Source organism: Bos indicus, chromosome 15 (genome assembly GCF_029378745.1).
Source record: "Bos indicus isolate NIAB-ARS_2022 breed Sahiwal x Tharparkar chromosome 15, NIAB-ARS_B.indTharparkar_mat_pri_1.0, whole genome shotgun sequence".
NCBI lineage: Eukaryota > Metazoa > Chordata > Mammalia > Artiodactyla > Bovidae > Bos > Bos indicus.
The window spans coordinates 79685659-79711948 of NC_091774.1; the positions used below are offsets into that span (position 1 = coordinate 79685659).

General features: G+C 41.7%; 1 protein-coding gene and 1 pseudogene across 2 annotated transcripts in view; one reads left to right on the forward strand and one right to left on the reverse strand.

Moving 5' to 3' along the window:
* The window catches only part of LOC139187197 (olfactory receptor 5M9-like), a 203973-nt pseudogene that overhangs the window by 27130 nt on the left and 150553 nt on the right, over positions 1-26290 (forward strand).
* LOC139187393 (fatty acid desaturase 2-like protein FADS2B) overlaps positions 1953-26290 on the reverse strand; it is a 53140-nt gene continuing 28802 nt past the window's right edge. The window contains exons 3-12 of one of the 2 annotated variants that reach the window (XM_070804268.1): positions 24675-24872; positions 22847-22948; positions 17789-17914; positions 13114-13174; positions 10416-10492; positions 10135-10232; positions 8358-8454; positions 6307-6386; positions 4027-4152; positions 1953-2439 (exon numbers count right to left, since the gene is read on the reverse strand). In XM_070804268.1, coding sequence (XP_070660369.1) covers positions 2379-2439; positions 4027-4152; positions 6307-6386; positions 8358-8454; positions 10135-10232; positions 10416-10492; positions 13114-13174; positions 17789-17914; positions 22847-22948; positions 24675-24872 — 1026 coding nt within the window. In that variant the 3' untranslated portion in view covers positions 1953-2378. The remainder of the gene's footprint in view (positions 2440-4026; positions 4153-6306; positions 6387-8357; positions 8455-10134; positions 10233-10415; positions 10493-13113; positions 13175-17788; positions 17915-22846; positions 22949-24674; positions 24873-26290) is intronic. The other variant, XM_070804269.1, reaches the window with a different exon arrangement.

The following is a 26290-nucleotide window of genomic DNA, read 5'->3' on the forward strand; positions in this document are numbered from 1 at the left end:
CAGGGGATGTTGAAGGTCAGCGGCTGCAATGGCTCATGATTTATTCCTTGTAGAGGTAGCAGGCAAGTGCCAGAAGTTGACACTTCATTTTTCCTATCCTCCTTCCTATCCTCACCCACCCCCTTTCTTCCTTCCTCCCTTATTCACGTCTTTACTGAGCATCTCTATCATGTGAGCCAGTCCCTAATCTCATGGATGGTGCAGGCTACCGTAGAAGACAAATTATTAAAGTAATTACACAAATGGATGTAAGACTATATCTCTAGTAATTACTACAGAGCTACACAATATATCACAGGAGGCCTTGACTTAATAGGGAAGCTTCCCTGAAACTGTTACCAAGCAAAGGACTCACTGCTTGATGTGCATAAAAGCCAATACTATATATACTCAGTTGTTCAGTCATGTCCAACTCTTTGTGATCCCATGGACTGTAGCCCACCAGGCTTCTCTGTCCATGGGATTTTCCAAGCAAGAGCACTGGAGTGGGTTTCCATTTTGGTACCAGCTTTTGAGAAGTTTTATTTTGAGGCTCACTGGCAAGGAGATGGGGGCAGAGCTCAAATCTGTGTTTTTGATCTGGGGTCTGGTTAAGCTTTTATGAATTAATGGTGGCTGGGTTGGTCTGCACAAATGCTGGTGGGGCAGGTTGCCATTAGTGAGCTTCAGAACATGGTCATCTATGGTAAAATGTGGTTCAGGCTTCAACATGGGATCCTCAAGGACCATGGGCCCTTCACTTCTAAAAGGATTCTGGCATTCAAGTTTCATCCATGCCCTGATCCTTTGGTTTTCTGGGGGTTGTGGTGGTTCCTTTGGTTCCGGGTATTATTTGAGGTCAACAATTCTCTCCTCTGGACTCACCTTGGCTGCCTGGCTTGCATTTGGTTCTCTTGTCTTTGAAAAAGTCTCAGTGACTTGTTAGAAACAGAACCAGTTAGGGGTGATTCTGTGGTTCCAGGATTGCAGATAGGTGGCAGCTAACCAGGTGAGGAGTAAGGGCAGGGATGGTGACAGAGTAGTTCAGACACTGGATTCAGAAGCCAAGACCCTTTAGCAGAAGAGTGTGTGAGCCTGGAAGGAAACCACCTGGGCTGAAGAAGAGGCAAGTAGTCTAAGGTGGGGCAGGCTCCGTGGGGGAGGACTGACATGTATAGTCTGTTGGCAGTCACCAGGTTTCATCTTCATTCCAAGAACAGCCATGGGAGTCCATTGAAGAGCTGCAGGTAGGGCTGTAACATAACTTTCATGAGCTGCTTAGTGTACAGGGATGTCAGCACAAGTTCCTGTACCTGATGCCTAGTGAGGCCAAAGAAACCCAAATGGAGTTTGGAGCAGAGAAAGGTTTATTGCAGGGCTGTGCAAGGAGAGGAGGTGGCTCATGCCCTGAAAAGTCTAGACTCCCAGAAGGGTTTTGGCAAAGCAGTTTGTAAGGGCATGTGAGGGGGAAGTCCTGGGGTTTGGGATCAGCTTGTGTACAGTTCTCTGACTGGCTGATGGTGAGGCACAGGGGTTCCCATCTTCAGTTCTTAGGCTCTAGGTGGCCTTGGACTATGTGTTCATGGTCAAAAAGTGGTTCCTCCTTTTGGTGGTGGGGGTCGGGGTATAGGTTCCTATATGCAAAACAGCTCAGGAAATTTGCATCAGGTACTATTTTCTGGTGCCTCAGAGAGGAAATAAAGCAGAGGATGTGCCAAGATCGCCTTTTGGGGGAAGCTGTTGCCAGGAGGCCCCATCGGGTCCTGCTTGGTTACAGAGACAGAGGTCTGGCCAATCAAGCCATCTTTATTCCTGTGGCCAAAGAGCAGAGGGCAGAAATGATCTGAAGGATGGATCATCTGAATTCTAACCAGTGCTCAGTGATCTGGGGAGTCGTGAAAGTAGCAGGCCTTGGGTCTTCTCCTCTGGGAAGATTATTGAACAAGCTGTTAGAAAACAAAAATTCAACTGAGTATATTTGATGATTGAATTAGCTTTATTCAGTGATTTATGAACAAATTAATCAAATGGGGCTCTGAGGGGTTGGGCAAATGGAAGGCTTTTATCAGAAGGAGAGAGGGGGAAGGAAGCTCTCAGCAAAGTATATTTAGGGCAGACACTTTTTTAGCGATGAGGAGGGGATGACAAGGGTTTTATCCTCTTCTTCCTCTGGGCTGGGGTCAGGGATGGAGAACAACAGATTACCTCCTAGATAGCTGATCCAAAAAAAATACAGATAGTTGATCAGAAGAATTACAGATGATTAAAATTTCACTTTGGGGAAGGTTGAAACTGCAAGTAAGTCAGGCATTAGAGAGGTTTGGTATCATGAGCTTTAGCACAAGTGACACTTTGGGGCCTGTGGCTTTCTCTTTAACACAGACTCATGCACATCCACATTATGTTTCTGGATGGCTGTAGTAAGCATCCATCCAGAGGGCTGCAGACTTCTTCAGGGCCCTGCGAGAGGAGCAGACAAAATTGTGAGTAGGCGAGACCCAGGTCAAAGGAGCTACTTCATGGAACACTTACTGTTTTACTTAATTCAGGGCAACATTGTCATTTTCAGCTGTATCTCAAAAATGTCTTTCTATCTTGCCAGTGTGGAGAATCAAATACACTGACTTATGTATCAGAAGGTGAGTCCACCTTTTCTGGCTTCCCAGGTGGCTCATTGGTAAGAATCCGTCTGCTAATTCAGGAGATGCAAGACACGCAGTTTCTATCCCTGGGTTGGGAAGATCCCCTGGAGAAGGAAATGTCAACCCATTCCAATATTCTTGCCTAGGAAATCCCACGGACAGAGGAGCCTGGCAGTCCACAGTCCATCAGCATTTCTATATGGAAGAGATTGAGTTTTTCTTTCAATTATTTTTCTTCTGTACTCCAAAGCATCACTTATTCTTTTCTCCATATTAAAAGAAAAATCTCTACTGAATCTCTACAAGGTAAATCATATAGCTATACCAACCTAACCTGTATCCACCTACCTCTCCTACTTTATAAAGTTAAAGACTTTTCTAGGCTCTGGTGATACAGCTGTGAGTAGGAGTGGTGAGAGTCTTTCCACCTGGAGCTGTGGTCTATATTGGGATACACATATTACATAATTTATTACCCAATATGCTATTAAATTATGATTGTAATAAGGATCAGAAATGAAGAGAAACAGGTGCTGTGAGAGCACATGATGGGTTTAGTCTTGGGGGCAAGGGAGAACCGAGATGAAGAAAAGACCTTTCAGGTGAGCTTTGGAGAGTGAATGGAACTTGAGAAGGTGACAGGAGGGGGTTGGCAAGTTGGGAGATTTTTCTAGGTAGGAGAAAAAGTGACCAAGGATGTGTCATGGCAAGGGGCAGGGAGTTATGTAGTGGCTGAAGGGAGGCCAGATATCGGGAGGGCAGGAAAGGAGGAGGGCAGTGGTGGAGAGTGAAGATGGGTCACTGTTCAGGGGTCAGATCTGACCAGCTCTAGGCTTGCTGGTTTATTTATTCATATTAAAAAGATACTCTTGCTTTTCTTTTTCCTAATTTTAAGATAAATTATACAACTGAGGTTTTGGCTGCTAATTTGAGGAGCAAAGGATCCTCCAGGGAACTGTGAATGCTTCAGAATGAGTATGGATTCTCAGTTCCTGTAGGAAGAGTCACCCCTGTCTGTTCCACCAGAGCCTGAAAGCATCTTAGTTTGCAACCCTGGACCAGATGATTTGAGAGTCCCTTCCACTGGTTAAGTTCTAAAGCATGTCAAGGCTCTGTGGGTGATACAGACAAATAATACAGAACTCTGGTTTATAAGAAGCTTGAAATTTAGTAGGGCATCAAGGTATTTTTACTAAGAAGTACCCAGAAGGCAGCAGGTAAATGGTAGGAATGACTGTTATCATTTCTGTGTTAGTGGTGTTCCATATAGAGCCTCATGTCCATCCTGGGCATGTGGATGCTCATTAATAAATAGCTGTTGGCTGAATGATTCATAAAGCAGTGAAGAGTCTGGGGACCAAGAGTGAAGGGAAATGAGAGCTGTGGGTTGAGGGACTGTTATTACCTGATAACATCTCCAAATGCCTTCAATATGGGCTTATTCACATATGGTAGTCCATGCTTGGCACACAGTGACTTCACCAGAGGTGCCACCTTGTGATAATTATGGCGTGGCATTGTGGGAAATAGACTAGGAAACAGAGAAAGGAGATTTAAAACTTCTCAGACCTAAGGAGAAATCCAAAGTCCCCTTTCCCCTTTTACAAAATAAAATGGTATCAGCCACGCAGACCCAACCTTCCCCTTCCACAATATTTTTGTTTTGGGAAGTTAAAAAACTTGCTGGCAGACTCATCTTATCCCTTAACCTACTACAAGCTTTGTGGGTGGCAGTTGTTTAGGAAGAACTAAGGGAATATGTTTTAGCTCCATCAACTGTTTATTTTCGGCCTGATCCAATGAAAGTATATCATTTAGAACTTTCTACCATTTAGAACTACCCACTCTTTAGAACTACCCAGAGAACTAGAGATACTGAACCGCCCACCCGGCCCCTGCTAATCTCTGTCTTAGTCTCTCTTTCTAACTTCCTTAGCAAGAATAGATGGATGTATATTAAGTCATGGTAAATAGCTAAAAGTCCTAGGAAAGGAATAAGAAGTGAGGAGAGATGGATTTTTAATCCCAAGTTTTCATTAGTCAGCCAGATGACCGTCTTGGATGTAAACCTCTCCTTTAGTAAAACTATTAGTCCTTTTTTTTGTTTGTTTTGCTGGAATTTTCAAGCCCTAATATGAATAGGGAAATAGAATGAAAAAAATTCCTTGAACTAATAAAGGTCTTGTTCCTTCTCTGACTATCATAGACTCACATGGTTAGACAAAGAGAATGTGGAAAGCCTTTCCCCTGACACTCTGGAGAAACTGACTCTCAGTGTTTTCACTTGCATCAAAGTGTGAACTACCCACTTCCTCTCTGTAACTGACACATTGGTAAAGGATTTCCAGATGCCATGTAGAAATTGCAGCAGGGACTCCACCTCATTAGTTATTTTGTAAACTTGGCTCTAAAGACACAGATAAGTAAATATTTGAATTATAGCATAGTTAAGTTTGAACACAAGTTGGCTACCCAAGTGTCCTGATTTTTCTTAGGTTTTGCCAACAAAGCAAATGCAAGGAAATCACCAATTCCTAGGCCCATAGAAATCTGGAACCTGAGTCACTGATACTTTTCAAGATTTCACTCCATTTACTCGAGACTTTATTTTTTTGGGCTCCAAAATCACTGCAGATGGTGATTGCAGCCATAAAATTAAAAGATGCTTACTCCTTGGAATGGAAGTTATGTCCAACCTAGACAGCATATTCAAAAGAAGAGACATTACTTTGCCAATAAAGATCCATCTAGTCAAGGCTATAGGAGAAGGCAATGGCACCCCACTCCAGTACTCTTGCCTGGAAAACCCCATGGATGGAGGAGCCTGGTAGGCTGCAGTCCATGGGGTCCCTAGGAGTTGGACACGACTGAGCGACTTCACCTTAACTTTTCACTTTCATGCATTGGAGAAGGAAATGGCAACCCACTCCAGTATTCTTGCCTGGAGAATCCCAGGTACGGAGGAGCCTGGTGGGCTGCCATCTATGGGGTCGCATAGAGCTGGACATGACTGAAGCAACTTTGCAGCAGCAGCAGCAGTCAAGGGTATGGTTTTTCCAGTGGTCATGTATGGATGAGAGAGTTGGACTGTGAAGAAAGCTGAGCACTGAAGAATTGATGCTTTTGAACTGTGGTGTTGGAGAAGACTCTTGAGAGTCCCTCGGACTGCAAGGAGATCCAACCAGTCCATTCTAAAGAAGATTGGTCTTGGATGTTCTTTGGAAGGAATGATGCTAAAGCTGAAACTCCAGTACTTTGGCCACCTCATGCGAAGAGCTGACTCATTGGAAAAGACTCTGATGCTGGGAGGGATTGGGGGCAGAAGGAGAAGGGGACGACAGAGGATGAGATGGTTGGATGGCATCACTGACTCGATGTATGTGAGTTTGAGTGAACTCTGGGAGTTGGTGATGGACAGGGAGGCCTGGTGTGCTGCGATTCATGGGGTTGCAAAGAGTCTGACATGACTGAGCGACTGAACTGAACTGAACTGAACTGGCAATTGTGACACTTCCTTCATTTCTTTCTTCCTTTCTTTATCATTGTTGTTAATTGAAAAATAGCATCCTTTAGAGAATCCTGGTTCATTTTTTTCCCTTAAGATCGCAAGTCAAGTGCTCTGGACTATATGGAGGACAGCTGTTAGTGACAGCCCTTGCCGTTTATCATAAACTATTTCTCTTACTGGTGCTCAATTTGTAAGTTCAAGTGCCCAGTGAACCAGTCATTGAAAAAGGACTGTTCAACATTACAGGTGGCCAAGACCTGCAAAGAAAAAAGCTTACATTAGATGTAAATCAACCCATGTCAAACAAGAGATTGTTACTCTTTTATTTATCCATCATTCAACAAGTACTGATTGAGTACATATTTTGTGCAACAAACCATGAGGGATAAAAATAAGTCCCAGGTCTTAGGGACCTTACAATTATGAAGGAAATAAGGCATTTTGCTAAGAAGTATAGATAAAGCAATAGATATGAAGAAGTAAATAGGATTTGACAGGACTAAGTCACTATCAGCCCTCAAAATCAGAAGACTAAGTTATCATGAGTAGGGACTTTGGCAAATGGAAGCAGGATTGTAAGACTCTGGTAGAAATTATAGGAGTTTGAATATTATTACCACAGAATAGATGTAAAGGACTTCTAAATGGGGAATAAAGCCTGCAATGGCTTTAATCAAGGGTTTTGCGCATCCATTCAGTTCAGTTCAGTTGCTCAGTCATGTCTGACTCTTCAAATACATTTATTAATATATACAAGTAGCTTCCTTTTTAATCTAATGTATTTTATTTTGTACAAAGACAGACTGAGAAGAAGTTCATAGGATTCTCCAGACTACTTAGAATGCTTATGAATGTGATTTTTATTCAGTGCCTTTCTAAGATTTAATTCTTGTTAGGGTTGTTGCCATTTTGAATGTTATTTTTGCAGTTGCTCTATGTCAGGGTTCCTCGAAGTGTGCTTTAGAGCATCTTGGGGTTCCCTAGGACACTTTCAGGGGATCTTCAAGGTCAAAATTATTCCCATAATACTTCAGAGGCAGTATTTGGCTTTTTCATTCTCATTCATGCATGCTTATACCATCGGTTTTTCCAGGGGCTATTAAGCATGGGGTGATGTCATCACTTTGATGTTAACCTTTATTGGATTTATCTTATTATTTTAAAATTAATTAATAGATATTTTAAAGCTCTCAGTTTCAATTTCAAATACAGTAAGTATCAGTGGATATAACCTCCACAAACGAAAGCTCTTTGATGTTCTCAATAAGTTTTAAGAGTGGTTTCTTGACCAAAAAGAAAGAATGGTTTCTTGACCAAAAAGATTGAGAACCACTACTGTGTGGAATGTCCAGTGAATTTGGAAATGAGCATGGAGAAGGAAGCAGTATGATGACTGGATTCTCCAGTTAATCACGGCATAGCCAGTGTCAGGCTTAAGAGGCAGTGGTATTCTGCATGGGTCATGAATCTTTTAATCATTAACAGCACACTTGCCGAGAATGCTGAGTCTCCTCTCTGGGCCCCACTATCTATACAATGAAATGAGGGGGATTCCAGGGTTCTCCCTTCTGTTATTCTAGGAGTGTGAGATCTGTTGAAAGACTGTACAATGTTGAAGCAGGTTTAGTAAACCTTGCCTATAAAGTGTCGCACAGTAAATGTTTCAATTCTGCATCACAACTACGCAGTTCTGCTGTTTTAGAATGAAAGCTATCATAGAGAATATGTAATGTATGAGTGTGGTTGTGTTCCAATAAAACTACAAAAACACAGACTGGGCTAGACTGGCCCCTGGACTGTAGTTTATTAAGCCTTAGCTAAGAGCAAAGCTTCTGAAATCAAACTGTCGAGGTTTAAAACCTGCTTCTAGAGAACTCCCACTGGTCCACTGGTTAAGAGTGTGTGCTGACACAGGTTTGATCCCTGGTAGGAGAACTGAGACCCTGCATGCCACACAGTGTGGCCAAATAAATAAATAAACCTTGCTTCTACCACTTATTAGCTGTGTGATCTTGCACAAATTGTGCAACTTCTTCATACCTCAGTGTTATCATTTGCAAAGTGAGAATACTCCGAGCCTGTAGGCACATGTAGCTACATCTCATGTAGCTACATGCAAAACAGTTGACAGTGCCTGGCCCCTGGCAAGCCTCCAATAAACATCATTTGAGGTCAGCAGAAGGTAATCAGATGCTTTGGTGGATGCTTTCCCGGAACAGCATTATTACCTGAGAGCTGAACCAGTCCTGCTTCTCCTCTATGCTTATTTTCATTGGTATGTGGCTCATCTGGGTAACATATGCAACCCAGGGACTTTCAAGAAGCCTTTAAGAGAATAAGAAAAAGATATGATTACTCCTTGGGGAGTTTCAGTTCCACTCACTGGGTTTGCCTAACCACTGGCAGATCTGGCTGAGCAGTAGAGGAAATGGCAGTGACTCAAAGGTTCCAATCATGTGGTGGCTGTTTGTTTTTCATCTTTGCAGACCTTTTATATCTAAAGATGATATACTAGGTATTCAGTCACACTACCTGTCTTGCAGCCTACTGTACCAGAGCAGTGTCCCCAGTATTTTCTGTAGGCATTGGTACAAGGCTCAGAAGATACCTAGATAGCTGAAGGTCAGGCTTCCCTGGTGGCTCAGTGGTCAAGATTCCATCTGCCAATGCAGGAGATCTGGGTTTGATTCCTGGGTGGGGAAGATCCCCTGGACAAAGAAATGGCAACCAACTCCAGTATTCTTGCCTGTGAAATCCCCAGAGCAGAGCAGCCTGGCAGGCTACAATCCATGGTGTCACAAAAGAGTCAGACATGATTTAGTGACTAAAGCAACAACAATTTAAGGATATATGCAATGTGATTAACAACTTGGCTGTTGTCATTAGATAGAACTGGGTACAAGTTCTGATTTGGCACTGCCACTGGCCCTTACTTGCTCTTGAGTAAGTGATTTAATTTCTCTGAACTTTAGTTCTCTTATCAGAAAAATGAAATTGCTACTATCTCCATTTCCTGGTTCTGCATTTTTGATTACATCAAATAAGATAATGCATGTAAAGCCTTTAGCAAATTGCCTGATGCATAGTAGCTACCATTATTGTTATAAATAGTAATGCAAATGAATGAGGAAGGAATAAATTGGAAGTTGAAGAGGGTTATTCAGTTTAAAGTCATTTTGATTTGGGGAAAATCTCTAGTCATAAAATAACTTTTTAAAAAACTGGCATCCTATTATCTTTGGTAAGAATTATGATGTCCAGCTGGCTTACAGTTTGAAGGACTTGGTGATCAGGCAGAATACAGTTGACCTTTGAGAAACACGCAGGTCCACTTAAATGTGGATATTTTTAAGTAAACCCAGTGTACTACAAGATTACTGGTTGCATGAATTCACAGTAGTGGAACCACATATATGGATAGATGACTATGGAGCTTGAATATCTTTGGATTTTGGTAACTGAGGTGGGTCCAGGGACTAATCCTCCTCAGATGGTAAGGGACTGTTGCTACTGCTAAGTTGCTTCAGTCGTGTCCGACTCTGTGCGACCCCATAGATGGCAGCCCAACAGGCTCCTTTGTCCCCGGGATTCTCCAGGCAAGAACACTGGAGTGGGCTGCCATTTCCTTCTCCAATGCATGAAAGTGAAAAGTGAAAGTGAAGTCGCTTAGTCCTGTCCGACTCTTCACGATCCCAAGGACTGCAGCCCACGAGGCTCCTCCGTCCATGGGACTCTCCATGCAAGAACACTGGAGTGGGGTGCCATTGCCTTCTGTAATTGGGAATTAATCACGTGAGAAAAAAGGCAAGATTGGGCAAATGCAGTTTCCAAGAAACTCATTCAACTATTTCAGCTGTTTTATCCCACATTTTCTTGGAACTGTCTCAGCTACAAGAATGCACTCTGGTGTCATAATCTGCTAATCATTGCTAATCATAAATAGACCAAGTAAGAAAGGTAAGAGGAACATCCAGGTAATAAGAGTAGGAGATATTGTTTTCTTACTTGACTAAGTATATGAGCACCAGGGTTCCGAAGATTCCATAGAAAGGGCCAAATGTGATGAAATAGCGGATATAAAAGCTGCTGACCCAGGCAATGTCCTGTGGAAAGAAGTGCTTGAAAGTTAAGCTAGTGGAAATAAAACTGGCTAAACCTTATATCCTGAAGTTATGTCTGGAAAGGATCTACTCAAGGTAGCTATGTCTGGACAGGATCAAGCATTTACCAGAGGAACCTTCTCTACCAGCCTGATCTAGCTCTGGAGAAACAATCAAGTTGCTCACCTCCCAGGACCTTCTGCAGTACATTGCTCGAATGGAATCCAGGTTTAAATATACTGGCATGAAAAGGACGGCCCCAACTGAAAACAAAACAAAACAAAACAAAACAAGAAGATGGGGAACAAATGAGCAGATATATTACTGTGGAAGCTAGTGGGAGTTGATCTCCTAACATGCTACCCCTGAAATATTGCCCCTGAGAAGGATGCAAGGTGGAGATCCACAACCACATCCTGGATGCTGCTGGGCTTTTAGAGTCTCTGAGGGTGAACCGGGACTTTGGTTCAAGCTCCCTTAAGGAGATTAGGGAAGGTTTGAAGATCTGAGTCATTCCTGATGAAGGCATCCTGGAAGGGCTTCTGCTGTGAGCTTTCAAGTTTTCTCAAGGTCCCTGGAATCCTTCAATCCTTCACGATCCTTTGCATTGGGCCCTGTCACAATATGTCGAGGTGGCAGATACAGAGCAGGCATACTGAGTCTGGCCAGATAGTTATTTACCTGCATCTCCCCCAGGACCAGTGAAGTTGCCTGGAGCAGGTAGGAGTCTCATGGAGTCCCTTCACATTTTGACAACTCTCTTCTTGATCAAACTTGAGTCAGATGCTCTGGAGCCCCCTTCCTGATGAGGCTTCAAACTTGACTTGTAAACTTTCAAAGTCTGCGAACTGTCAGCATAAATGATTTTGTCCACCCTACACACTAAGAGACTCACACAAATGCTAGAAATAGTTTCTAAGAACAGTTCAAGGCTGTGCTCCTGGGATAACTCCAGCCCCCTTAAAATTCTTGAGAAAGTTCAAGACTGTCCAGAGAACTTACTGCTTGTTCAGTAGGCTTCTGACCTCCTTTTCTTCAATCATTTGTTAAAAAACTTACAATTATAAAATTCTTACTGTGTCCCTCTGGGATGGATTGTCCCTGATCCAGAGTGTCTTTCTCAAGGACTTGGGAGTCATCCCTTTGAAGTACAATCTTGAGGATTGGGGTCTGTCCTGAAGCCTCTGGGAGGGTAGGAGTTTGACTTTGATAAGCACCAGTGAGAAGACACACGTGGCTTAACCACATGACCAGCTTCCCCTCCCTTTATCCTCTTTCACTAATTTCCTTTAGCATATTCCTGTGTTTTAAAAGTCTCCCACCTTTCATTTCTGGTGAGTTGAGCTCAGCCTATACTGAATTACCTTTCCCTACTACAGCAATCTGCATGAAAGCTGTCTCACCACCTTTATGAAATGTCAAGCCTCACCTCTCTCTGACAGGTTGAGTATGACTCATTTGTACCTGTCATACTACACTGAAGACATTTGAAAGAAAATGGCAAAATGAAACAGCTCCTGAGGATGATGTGGTTTGTAAGCTGGGCATTCTGCAGTGAAGCTACAATATTCATCCATTCCTCATAAGTTAAGGCTGTATTGTTTCACTACACACAGGAAAAGAGTTCAGACAAGAGACTCCAGCAGTTTTTTCTTATGTTAATACACATCTGTCTGGGCCGGAAGAGTTCCCTTCCAAACTGGGGCACCAATGTCCTCCACACTCTTTTTGGTCATGAAAGAGAATAACTGAATTAGGATAAGTCCTCAGAATTCTAGCTCTGGAAGAGGCTGCAGTGGTGGTTGAGCCTCATGTCTCAGAATAAGGACTCATAGGTCATCCCGGTCAGGCACGAGACAGATGACCACTGGTGGCCAATGTTTAGGCAAGCCAGAACATCTGCAACACTTTCTCAATCTTAACACTGTTGGCATTTTAGGGTCAGATAATTCTTATTGTTCAGGGCTGTTTTGTGTACTGTAAGACATTTCATAACATCCCTGGCTTCTGCCCCATGGGTGTCAATACCATTCCTCCCTCTTTGTTGCGATAATCAAAAAAGTATCTGTACGCTGTCAAATGTCCCACTGGGGTCAGCAATGCTCTTAGGTGAGAACCACTGATCTACAGGAAATGTTTGCAATCTTCCCTAATTTGGGTTTCTTTCCCAAATGAATAAGTATGTTTTGCATGAGCATATTTTGGGGTCCTAAACTTTTATTTGTGGGCTATCATGAGTTTGACTTGGTTAAGAGCAAAACATTTTTGCTTCTAATATTTTTATTGATATTACCATTATTCAGCTACCCTATTTTCTCTCAAGCCTAGAACATATCCAGACCTGTCTTATTATGTGTGTGTGTGTGTGTGTATCTGTCCACTCAAATACCTTCTACAGCTGTATGTAAGCTGTGGGAACAGTCAAATTTCTTCCACACAGAAGCTCTATAGGTGACTTTTATCATGCGACTCTGTTTTTTCAGGCACCTGCTGTCAGTGCTTGAGCATTCTTTTCCTAATTTTCCCCCTATCCATACACCACTATCTTTTTCTTCTTGATAAGTATTGTATTTAGTTTATCCAGGACGAGAGTCACAGATACCAGACCCCTTGATTGGCATCCTGCCTCCCATCCTTCTTGGAGCATCTCCTTCCCTGTACAGTAGCCAGAGTGATGAGATGCCCATTAAGAATGCCTAATCACTCTTCTGTTTTCCTCTTCAGATTTCACCCAAGTAAGTCTGAAATAAAACATGCTGCTTTTTTGAGGCACAAGACCTGAGATCGTCTCTCTGTGGGAGGATTTCAGTCATGCCTTCTGGCTTGACAACTGTTTGCTTCAAGGAAATAGGATGACAAGGATTGTGGCTCCCTGGTGACTCACCCGTGCAGAAGTATAGGTGCTGCTTCTCGTAGTCGATGTGTTTGACTTTGTTCTTGCCATACTGAAAGAAGAGAGAAAAAAACAAAGTAAGAACAATATAGACTTCTGTTATCATACTCAAGGTTGTGTGTGTGTGTGTGTGTGGGTGCACGTGTATGTCTGTGTGTGTGGGGGCATGTGCATGTGTGTATGTGTGTGTCTGTGTGTGTGCACGTGTGTTGGTGTGTGCATGTGTGTCTTTGTGTGTGCGAGTATGTGTCTGTGTGTGTGTGTGTGTATGTATGTGTATATGTCTGTGTGTGTGTGCATGTGTGTGTGTACACATGTGTGTGTGCATGTATGTCTCTCTGTGTGTGCACTTGTGTCTGTGTGTGCATGTGTGTCTGTGTGTGTGCATGTGTGTCTCCGTGTGTGTGTGCACACATGCACATGTGTCTGTGTGCATGTGCGTATGTCTGTGTGTATGTGCGTATATCTGTGTGTCTGTGTATGTGCACGTGTGTTTGTGTGTGTGTGTGTCTGTGTGTGCATGTGCATGCATGTGTGTGTCTGTGTGTGTGCATGTGTGTATGTGTAGAGACTTTATAGAAAGGGCCATCTGGTCAGAGTTCATTTATTGTCAAACTGAAGGCACTGAGGAACCAGAACTGAAGGGGGAGGAAATATTTTGGTGACTTTTTCTTTATTTGAATGTGGGTAATTATTGCAGGGATGGTTTATTCCATTTGAATCCAGGGATTGTGATAGTTTATTATTATTCCCATGGGAGCCATTTTCAATTTTTTTCCTGGTGTGGAATGGAATGGTGATGGAGGAGAAATATTTCTGATAAGTTTTCAAAGTCTTCTTCAACCTATGTGCTTAGAATTCTGCTTGAAGTTCAGTCTGCTTGAATCCACTTATCTATTTAACAGATATCTGTTGAATGGTTACATTATAAAATACATAGTCATAACCTCTAGTATCTACTTCATCTTTCCTCCTTTATTTTTATCAGTGGATCTCATGCTGTGGTTTACTCATTTTAAGGCATGATAACATATAATTGCACTCATCTCACATGCTAGCAAAGTAATGCTTAAAATTCTCCAAGCCAGGCTTCAGCAATACGTGAACTGTGAACTTCCAGATGTTCAAGCTGGTTTTAGAAAAGGCAGAGGAACCAGAGATCAAATTGCCAATTTCTGCTGGATCATGGAAAAAGCAAGAGAGTTCCAGAAAAACATCTATTTCTGCTTTATTGACTATGTCAAAGCCTTTGACTGTGTGGATCACAATAAACTGTGGAAAATTCTGAAAGAGATGGGAATACCAGACCACCTGACCTGCCTCTTGAGAAACCTGTATGCAGGTCAGGAAGCAACAGTTAGAACTGGACATGGAACAACAGACTGGTTCCAAATAGGAAAAGGAGTACGTCAAGGCTGAATATTGTCACCCTGCTTATTTAACTTATATGCAGAGTACATCATGAGAAACTCTGGGGTGGAGGAAGAACAAGCTGGAATCAAGATTGACGGGAGAAATATCAATAACCTCAGATATGCAGATGATATCACCCTTATGGCAGAAAGTGAAGAACTAAAGAGCCACTTGATGGAAATGAAAGAAGAGAGTGAAAAAGTTGGCTTAAAGCTCAACATTCAGAAAAGTAAGATCATGGCATCTGGTCCCATCACTTCATGGCAGATAGATGGGGAAACAGTGGTAACAGTGGCTGACTATTTTTCTGGGCTCCAAAATCACTGCAGATGGTGACTGCAGCCATGAAATTAAAAGACGCTTACTCCTTGGAAGGAAAGTTATGATCAACCTAGACAGCATATTAAAAAGCAGAGACATTACTTTGCCAACAAAGGTCTGTCTAGTCAAGGCTATGGTTTTTCCAGTGGTCATGTATGGATGTGAGAGTTGGACTATAAAGAAAGCTGAGCACCAAAGAATTGATGCTTTTGAACTGTGGTGTTGGAGAAGACTCTTGAGAGTCCCTTGGACTGCAAGGAGATCCAACCAGTCCATCCTAAAGGAGATCAGTCCTGGGTGTTCATTGGAAGGACTGATATTGAAGCTGAAACTCCAATACTTTGGCCACATGATGTGAAGAGTTGACTCATTGGAAAATACCCTGATGCTGGGAAAGATTGAGGGCAGGAGGAGAAGGGATCTCATCCTCAACAACAGAGGATGAGATGCTTGGATGGCATCATCGACTCAATGGACATGGGTTTGGGTGGACTCCAGGAGTTGGTGATGGACAGGGAGGCCTGGTGTGCTGCTGTTCATGGGGTCGTAAAGAGTCAGGCACGACTGAGTGACTAAACTGAACATATAATCTTACCACTGGGAATTTGAGTCATTTTCTAGGGGTCTTCTTAGTTAATTTAGTCAGTGCTCAAATGCACAAATGCAGCAAATATCTTGAGAGGAGGCATAGACATAATGGTTTATCTCTATTTCCTAAGAGACACTTAATAAATGTTTAGTTGAAGGAATTAATGAATGAATGATAATTCAAATCTCCTGTATAATTTTACCATATGTTCAGTCAGTTAAAACACTGTGAGCTGTGTTTGATTTTTGCTTTTCCCATTCTTTTGATACCTTCCCTTCTACATATTTCTTCTGTTATTTGGATGTAAGAGTTGACCCTTGTTTCTCTTACTCTCATAAATAAAAATAAATGCCATGGTTATAAAGTAATGATAGTTATTTGCAGTTACTCCCAAGCTTCTGGATATTTAAGCGGTAGGAAACTTGAAAGAGGGAGTTGGTGGGAAACTTCCGAGATTTGCCAAATGTAGGTGAAGGACTGATTTTTGAGTATGGCTCCAAACGAGAAGTCTAACTTTTCCAGAGTATGAGCACAGGACCTGGCCCTAGAGAATTAAATTAATACTTGTTAAAGGAATGAATGTTTAAAGAAAGTGGTAGAAAGACTGACAGTAAAATGGGAAGAACAGAAACATTTAGGGCTTATCAGAATTAGTTTTGTTGCAAAACAACTGAATTTAGAGATTAAATGATTGTAAGTAAAGTGGTGCACATTGGCTTTGAAATTATAGTAAACAGAAACCTAAGGCTCACGGGATATGTTTCTCGAATGATGAAGAGGTGATGGTGTCTCCATCCTCTGTGAAGAGGCAGCATGTGAACTGGATACAGTTCTACAGAAGGGGCTTCTGGAGGGGGCCAGGCTGCCTCATGAACTCCCGTGAGACAAGTCTCCATTGCTGTGAGGGACTGAGGAGAGAAGTCAAAGTGTCATAAGTTTAGTGATCAGCCGAGGAGTTCACAGGGATTCCCTGGTGGCTCAGACTGTAAAGTCTGCCTGCAATGTGGGAGACCCAGGTTGGATCCCTGGAGAAGGAAATGACAGCCTTGCCTGGAAAATCCCATGGGTGGAGGAGCCTGGGGGGCTACAGTCCATAGGGTTGCAAAGAGTCAGACACGACTGAACGACTTCACTTTAGGAGTTTGCAAACTTCAGAGAGCTCTGACTTGTTTGTGGAGTCATTGTGAAGGACAACTGACTGAAGACTACAGTCAAGGTTTCTTTCTTTCTTTTATTTTCCTTACATTTTGGCAGGAGACTTTTTCCTAATTGGAAGAAGGTTGTCTTCCAAAACTGGGAAAACCTATTTTGAGAAAGTTGCACAATTCTGGTTACCACAAAGTCCATGCAGCAAGTGACCAAGCTATACTCCCTTGTTTTTAGAAAGCTCCTAAATTCTTCCAGAAGGAGATAGAACCTCTTCCTAAGCACTTAATTCTCAGGATCCATCATTTCTTCTCAAGAAAAGATACCTTTCTGTGATTATCCTTATACCTTCTGTGTTGAAAGCAGACTCTAAAAATCTTGGTAATAATCCTTACATGCCAGTTTTTAAGCTGAGGTTTAAGAAAGTCAACAGCTGAAACATCCTGGAGTTTGCCTTCTTTTTTCTTTTCCTTAAGAAGTCTGAACTAGAGGCAAGATCCTAAGTGGATTATGAAGCATTTGAGCTGAGTTTCATGTATGCTGCTGCTGCTAAGTCACTTCAGTCATGTCCGACTCTGTGCGACCCCATAGACGGCAGCCCACCAGGCTCCCCTGTCCCTGGGATTCTCCAGGCAAGAATACTGGAGTGGGTTGCCATTTCCTTCTCCCATGCATGAAAGTGAAAAGTGAAAGTGAAGTCACTTAGTCATGTCTGACCCTCAGCGACCCCATGGACTTCAGCCTTCCAGGCTCCTCCATCCATTGGATTTTCCAGGCAAGAGTACTGGAGTGGGGTGCCATTGCCTTCTCTGGAGTTTCATGTATAAATGAGCCAAAATGGACCTAAATTAAAATAACAGCTTAGTTTTTTTCCAACAGCTAGAATTAGTTGACATAACTAGATATGTAGATGGTTCATGATTTAGCACTTGTTGAATGTACTGCCATGCCTTCTATGAGTGATTTAGCCTGAATGACTTTTAAGATCATGAAGTTATTCATTCCACATTTTCTTCTTTTCTTACAACACCAGATTCACTTATTTAAAATGTATATCCTGGAGTTAAAAGAAGAGATGCTCTGAAAACATGCTTGAAGCCAGAATCTCCAGCCTGATCTCCTCAAGACAAAGGTGTAGACCTTTCCAAGAACCACTTCCTGGAACATTTCTCTAGTGTTTAGGATTTGTAAACATACCTTGACAGGTTGTAAATCTCCAACAACAAAAAATGGGCCTACATCAACATCTGGGTCTTTGGGGTAGATGTTTGTTTTTACATGGTGTTGGAAGTGCCGGTTATTCCACCATTTTGCAGATAAACCCTGAGGAGAAGAGAACATTCGTTAGCTGCAAGATTTCTCTCCTGAAATATCTTTCCTTATCAGAGTTTTTCAAAACTAAACAAAATCAACCCTGAATATTCATTGGAAGGACTGATGCTGAAGCTGAAGCTCCAATCCTGGCCACCTGATGTGAAGAGCCAACTCACTGGAAAAGACCCTGATGCTGGGAAAGATGGAGGGCAGGAGGGAAAGGGGATGACAGAGGATGAGATGGTTGGATGGTATCACTGATTCAATGGACATGAGTCTGAGTAAACTTTATGAACTGATGAAGGACAGGGAAGCCTGGTGTGCTGTGTTCATGGGGTCGCAATGAGTTGGACATGACTAGCACTTGAATTGGAGAGGGCAATGGCAACCCACACCAGTGCTCTTGCCTGGAAAACCCAATGGATGGAGGAGCCTGGTGGGCTGCAGTCCATGGGGTCGCTAAGAGTCGGACACGACTGAGCGACTTCACTTTCACTTTTCACTCTCATGCATTGGAGAAGGAAATGGCAACTCACTCCAGTGTTCTTGCCTGGAGAATCTCAGGCACGGGGGAGCCTGGTGGGCTGCCGTCTATGGGGTCGCACAGAGTTGGACACGACTGAAGGACTTAGCAGCAGCAGCAGCAGCGTTTGAATAGTAACAATCAGAGTTTTCTGCCTACATCTCCAAATTAAGAGATGGATTAGGATATAGATTCCTGGAACATGCAGCCCCCCATTCCTGGGTCACAGAATGATTCATTGGCTAGAGGCTCTAAAAGCCTACCAGCAAATAATTACCTTATCCAGAAATATAAACTCCAGGCTAAAACAACTCCTGATAATGAAGAAGAATAAAAACCATTGAAATGAAATGTTTTTCCATCTTTCTTTTTATTGTCCTCATTTTAAAAAGAAATATGAAACAGGTAGAGCAGATAGTACACTTCTTATTTTATAAATAAAGAAACTTCAGCTCTAAAACTAATTAGTTCTGGGGGGGAAATGGCACCAGGGTTCCTTCTTCAATGAATATTTTAAAGAGTCGTGGATCTGAAGTCATCTCCTATGGGGGCTTGCCTCTGATCATCACATGTTCAAGCTTCAATGATCTCATTAAATATAAATGAGAATAAAAGTATTTTAGTTGATGCCAAGCTCATGTCATCTCTGATTAATTTCTTTAGAATTTTCTCTCTTTCAGTGAAAATCTGAAGGTTTTAACAGAGAAAAGGATTTGGAAGCTCATCAACTTAGTTGCATCCATTAGATGTATAAATGCTTCTGTGTGGTTTGGGAAAATTATCTACCCTTTGGTGTTCAATTTCATCTTCAGTAAATATAGTATAATATAATGACATTTACCTGCATGAGTTGTTTGAGGAGACATGAGATGCTGTGTGTAGAATGCTGGCATATTGAGATATTCAATTTCTCTTCTCTTCCCCTATTATGTTAATCATTTATAGAAGAGTAAGCAATAGTCATAGTTTTTATTGCATATTTGACATTTCTCAAAAATTGATTAATGTGTATTTTAAATCTGCAGTGCTCAATAGAGTAGCCCTTATCTATGTGTGGCCACTGAGCACTTAATATGTGACCAGTCAAATTGAGGTGGGCTGTGTAAGGATCTAATACATACTAGATTCAAAGCCTCAGAATGAAAAAAGAAATGTAACGTATGTTAATAATTTTTATATTTCTTTCACGTTAAAATGAAAATATTTGGAATATATACAGGAGTAATAAAGTTGGAAGAGGGTGTTTGCTGTGACCAGTGTGTTCTCTTGGCAAAATTCTGTTGGCCTTTGCCTTGCTTCATTCTGTACACCAAGGCAAAACTTGCCTATTACTCCAAGTATCTCTTGACTTCCTACTTTTGCATTCCAGTCCCCTATAATGAAAAGGATATCTTTTTTTTGGTGTTGGTTCTAGAAGATCTTGTAGGTCTTCATAGAACCATTCAACTTCAGCTTCTTCGGCATTAGTGTTTGGGGCATAGACTTTGATTACTGTGATATTGAATGTTTTGCCTTGGAAATGAACAGAGATCATTCTTTAATTTTTGAGACTGCATCCAAGTACTGCATTTTGGACTCTTTTGCTGACTATGATGGCTACTCCATTTCTTCTAAGGGATTCCTGCCCACAGTCATAGATACAATGGTCATCTGAATTACAGTTGCCCATTCTGGTCCATTTTAGTTCACTGATTCCTAAAATGTCTATGTTCACTCTTGTCATCTCTGGTTTGATCACTTTCAAATCACCTTGATTCATGGGCCTAACATTCCAGGTTCCTATGCAATATCGCTCTTTACAGCGCTGGACTTCACTTCCACCACCAGTCACATCCATAGCTCAGCATCGTTTTCACTTTGGCTCTGTCTCTTCATTCTTGCTGGAGTTATTTCCCCACTTTTCTCAAGTAGCATATTAGGTACCTACCGACCTGGGACTTCATCTTTCAATGCCGTATCTTTTTGCCATTCCATACTGTTCATGGGGTTATCAAGGCAAGAATAATGAAATGGAGTACAAAATGAAGCAGGGCAAAGGCTAGCAAAGTTAGCTAGACTTGGATTACTGTGATACTGAATGGTTTGCCTTGGAAACGAACAGAGATCATTCTGTCATTTGGTTTCTCACCAAATCCTAGAACATCATAGAAAGGCTGATATCCAGTTGAAGTCCTAGTTTTAGAGATGAGAACAGTGAGAGCCAGAGATAGAATCTGACTTGTTCAGGGTTGCACAGTGAGCGTTATCAGAGCCAGGGCTAAAATCCACTTTCATCAACCCTTGTACTATTATCTAGCATCTGTCCATCTATCCATCCATCATTCCATCCATCCATCCATTCCTTCATACATTCTACAAATGCTTGTGGAAGGCCTACTGTGTGTTAGGCATTCTGTTAGGCACTGCATTTCAGGGGTGCATAGGATAATGTGCCCGTCCTCCTGGAGCATATCTGAGGGAGATAAGCCCAATTGCCCCCGCTTTTTCCAGCAGTCTGGGTTTTGCAACCCTCAGCTCTTAAACAGAGCAATCTAACTTCCCTTGGTTCTCTCTTTTGTTAAACTTTTATCTGTTTTGCATCTTTTCTTTTATTTATACATAGTCCTCCCAGGATTAAATAGTTTGCTGGATTCCCCTAGCCTCCCAGAAGTGAATGTCCAGACCCCTTCTAAGAATATCCGTACTCATGACTTTATAGGGTATGTCTCCTGAGAGGTGGTTCTTTAATGGTGTACCAGCTGCTGCTAAGTCGCTTCAGTTGTGTCCGACTCTGTGCAACCTCATAGACAGCAGGCTCCCCCATCCCTGGGATTCTCCAGGCAAGAACACTGGAGTGGGTTGCCATGTCCTTCTCCAATGCATAAAAGTGAAAAGTGAAAGTGAAGTCACTCAGTCATGTCCTACTCTTAGCAACCCCATGGACTGTAGCCTACTAGGCTCCTCTGTCCATGGGATTTTCCAGGCAAGGGTACTGGAGTGCTGTGCCATTGCCTTCTCCAATGGTGTACCAGGGATTGGGCCAAATAGATAATTGGCTAAGAAAGAAACAGAATTTTTTAATAAAAATAAACCTTTTCTCCTAAACATTTAAAATTCTAGTTTTAGCATATATGTTATAATGTTATGTGTGTGTGTATAAATATCTATTTCTGCTTTATTGACTATGCCAAAGCCTTTGACTGTGTGGATCACAATAAACTGTGGAAAATTCTGAAAGAGATGTGAATACCAGACCACCTGACCTGCTTCTTGAGAAATCTGTATGCAGGTCAGGAAGCAACAGTTAGAACTGGACATGGAACAACAGACAGGTTCCAAATAGGAAAAGGAGTCCGTCAAGGCTGTATATTGTCACCCTGCTTATTTAACTTATATGCAGAGTACATCATGAGAAACGCTGGACTGGAAGAAACACAAACTGGAATCAAGATTGCCAGGAGAAATATCAATAATCTCAGATACGCAGATGACACCACCTTTATGGCAGAAAATAAAGAGGAACTAAAAGGCCTATTAATGAAGGTGAAAGTGGAGAGTGAAAAAGTTGGCTTAAAGCTCAACATTCAGAAAACTAACATCATGGCATCCGGTCCCATCACTTGATGGAAAATAGATGGGGAAACAGTGGAAACAGTGTCAGACTTTATTTTTTTTGGCTCCAAAATCACTGCAGATGGTGACTGCAGCCATGAAATTAAAAGATGCTTACTCCTTGGGACGAAAGTTATGACCAACCTAGATAGCATATTCAAAAGCAGAGACATTACTTTGCCAACAATGGTCTGTCTAGTCAAGGCTATGGTTTTTCTTGTGGTCATGTATGGATGTGAGAGTTGGACTGTGAAGAAGGCTGAACACCAAAGAATTGATGCTTTTGAACTGTGGTGTTGGAGAAGACTCTTGAGAGTCCCTTGGACTGCAAGGAGATCCAACCAGTCCATTCTGGAGATTAGCCCTGGGATTTCGTTGGAAGGAATGATGTTAAAGCTGAAACTCCAGTACTTTGGCCACCTGATGTGAAGAGTTGACTCATTGGAAAAGACTCTGATGCTGGGAGGGATTGGGGGCAGGAGGAGAAGGGGACGACAGAGGATGAGATGGCTGGATGGCATCACTGACTCGATGGGCGTGAGTCTGAGTGAACTCCGGGAGTTGGTGATGGACAGGGTGGCCTGGCATGCTGCGATTCATGGGGCTGCAAAGAGTCGGACACAAATGAGCGACTGAACTGACCTGAACTGATATATATAAATATATATATATATATTTATTTAATATGTATAGTCACTACATTGTTAGTATATGTACATTTACTTGTGGGGTGTGTAGTAATATTTTTTGCTGATAAGTGTATGTAGAAACCACTGCTTAGTGAAATGACTTTCAGAATCCCATCATACTCCTGGAACATTCTGTACCTTGAGATGACCAATCACAAATACTTGCATCAGGCGGTTCCACTTGGACTTCTTAAATATGGAAAGGTGTCCCATGTCGTGTTGCAGAAATAAACCCTGAGCCTAGAAGAGACAGGGTTACTGTCAGAGAAGTTGACATGGTAAGAAGAAAGTAGTAAGTGAGCCCGCTGGTAGGTTCAGGAACCCATGAGAAAAGTGGGAGATCTTGTCTGACCTCAAGCCAAGTGTGTATCTGTCACACTTGCTGAATTCTTTTCCATCTCTGTGCCTTTTTACAGGTGGTTCTCTCAGTCTAGAATGCTCTTCTCTCCACTGTCAGAATCTTCCAATGTGGAATGGAAAGAAGATGCCTTTGGAGTCAGGCTAACTTGGGCTCTAAACTGTCCTTCACCACTTTACAAGTTATACAACTCTTGGCAAGCTAGTTGGTAGCTCTGAACTCAGTTCTTTGTCTGAGAAGCAGGGATTATAATAAACCTTGCTCATTCAGCTGTCATGCAGCCAAAATACAAGTAAAATTCCTGATAATGCTAAGCAGTCAAACAAATATTTGTTTCCTTTCTTGATTCTAAAAGTTGCTTTTCAAAGAATAAAGCAAGTTGACTTTTCAAGAAAAAAATAAGCATATAAAATTTTGTAATTAACACTGATGTTAATTCTCCATGAAATCATTCCCATTTGCCTCAATTAGAATTAAATGCCTCTTTCTGCTCCCAGAGCACATGCTTGTTTCTTTTCCTTTTGCCTTGTATCCTGTCGAGATATTTAAATGACCAGCTCCTCCCCTGGATGACTGTTTCCCAAGGGCAGGGTCAGGTGCGTTTCCCTTTGTGTCCACAATACAGTGCTGTGGTCATAGAAGGCCATCTTCAGAGATCTGCACTTCATTCAAAGGATTTATCAATTGCCCTGCTACATGCCAGTTGCTGATTGCCATTTCTGGCAGAATACATGATCCTATTATCATGTAATAATAAATAGACTCTCTTCATAGACTGATGTATTGATAAGTATTGGTGAAATGAGGCTTTTCGGTAGGGTCTCAGGGAATTTTTTTAAAAATACAGATAGATAACATCTTTAGTAGAATCTTTTATTATGAAAATGATGTATAAATAGTGATATATATATACATATATATACACACACACACACATATAGGTATAAATTAATGTGGGGCTTCCTTTCTTCATGGTGGCTAAGATGGTAAAGAATCTGCCTGCAATGTGGGAGACTCGGATTTGATCCCTGGGTCAGGAAGATTCCCTGGTAAAGGGAATGACAACCTACTCCTGTATTCTTGCCTGAGGAAATCTATGGACAGAGGAGCCAGTTACAGTCTATGGGGTCAAAAAAGGTTGGAAACAACTGAGCGATTAAACAGAAAACAAAATAAGTTCACGTATGTGCCTATAGTCTTAATAAAATCATTGAACAGCCATTAAAAATGTTGGTTGGTTAATGAATGAAAGACAAAGGTGAAGGTTGCATGGCCTAGAACGGAACTTCAGTTACTGACATTGTGTGGATAATGTCGGGCAAAGAGCAGCAACTGTCAAGGATATTTACCACGTGCCAGTTTCTGTGCTAGGTACTCTACAGAGTAACTTGTTTAGTTCTCCTCAGAATATTTCCATAAAAAATTGTTACCCCATGTTACAGATAAGAGAACTGGGGCCCTGTAGGTTTTGAAAACTTATTGGTGTCAGACACTGATGACTAGCTTGCCAGGAAGTGCCAGGCAGCTACTGGCACCAGTGTAAAGAGAGAAGAAAAAATTCTGAGGCTTCCCATAGAGCCACTGCCTGGGCTTGGGATACCTACTTACCTGAGCAACCGTAAGAAGAAAAGAAATGAGTATTGTGATAAGCCAGCCACTGCCAAAATGCCACACTATTACCCAAGCCAGGGCCTCCAAAATCAAGACCTGGGCGAGGTGAAGGAAGAAGAACCCCAGGTTGGCATTGAACATATTCAAGGTCTCTGATGTCCTCCTCAGTTCTTGGAAATCTTCTACCAACTGGGACTGTGAGATAAGCATGCAAGAAAAGAATTAGTTCCTTCAGTGGAGAGGGAGTACAGATCAACATAATTATTAATCTATTTTAATAATTTAATAATTTAATCTATGATACCTTAATTTTATGAATAGATATTTATTTATTTAATAAGTATAATTAGGCATAATTTAAACAAAACCCCAAACCTTAAAAAATTAACATAAAAGCAAAATGCTTAAAACAAGTTATGAAAAAATTTTTTTCTGGAGAAGAGACAGATGAGTAGTGATTTGTAAACTGTCCTCAAATTGTTATGGGACTTATAATTTACTTCTTTTTTGGGGAGTGGGGGGTTCAATGAAGAGATACATATCTCTAACAATTCTCTTTTTAAAAGTGATTAATTAAATTTTTTTGATGCAGATCATTTCTTTTGAAATCTTTATTGATTTTGTGACAATATTGTTTTGATTTTATTTTATTTTTGGCTGTGAAGCATGTGAGATCTTGGCTCCCTGATGAGGAATCAAACCTGCACCCCCTGCATTGAAAAGAGAAGTCTTAACAACTGGGCTGCCAGGGGAAACCCCCAAAATTAATTTTCTACTTATCAGAACAAAAAATTTGTTTCTTCAGATTCTATTCCATTGTAGATCATTATGAGATACTGAATATAGATCCCTGCCAAACAGTAGGTCCTTGTTGTTTGTCTGTTTTATATGTAGAAGTGTGTATCTATTAATAATAGTTGCCTTTTTAAATTAATGTGTTGTTTGATCTCTGATTATACTTTGGGCAACTTTGCTATCTACATGGATCTGTGTTACTTTCTATGTTATCAGCTGATAACACAGATAAGTGGCTGGCTTATCACAATATTCATTTATTTTCTTCTCACGGCTGCTAAGGTAAGTAGGTATCCTAAGCCCAGGCAGTGGCTTTATGACTGGCATATCAATATGCCAGTTTTTAGTGTGTGCAAAAGACTCCTTTATGAAAGATAGAGTTCACTTAGGTTAGCTGAAAGGATGCATTTCCTGTGAGATGCTCAGGAGCTCTACAGGAATGAGACAGGGTCTCCTGTGGTATTAGTGAGTGTGTCTTCCCTGGTTGCTCATAGGGTAAAGCGTCTCCCTGCAACGTGGGAGACCGAGGTTCCATCCCTGGGTCAGGAAGATCCCCTGGAGGAGGAAATGGCAACCCACCCCAGTATTCTTGCCTGGAGAATCCCATAGAAAGAGGAGCCTAGTGGGCTGCATCCATGGGGTCACAAAGAGTCGGACATGACTGAGCAGCTTCATTTTCACTTTTCATTGGCTGGAGGAGTCCTGATTCTGTGTACATGTACTGTGCTTATGTATGTAGGTCAAGTGCTAGCACTGATTTACAAACTTGCACATCATACTCAAGAGTCAGTGAAAGGCCTGGGAAGAAATATCTCCTT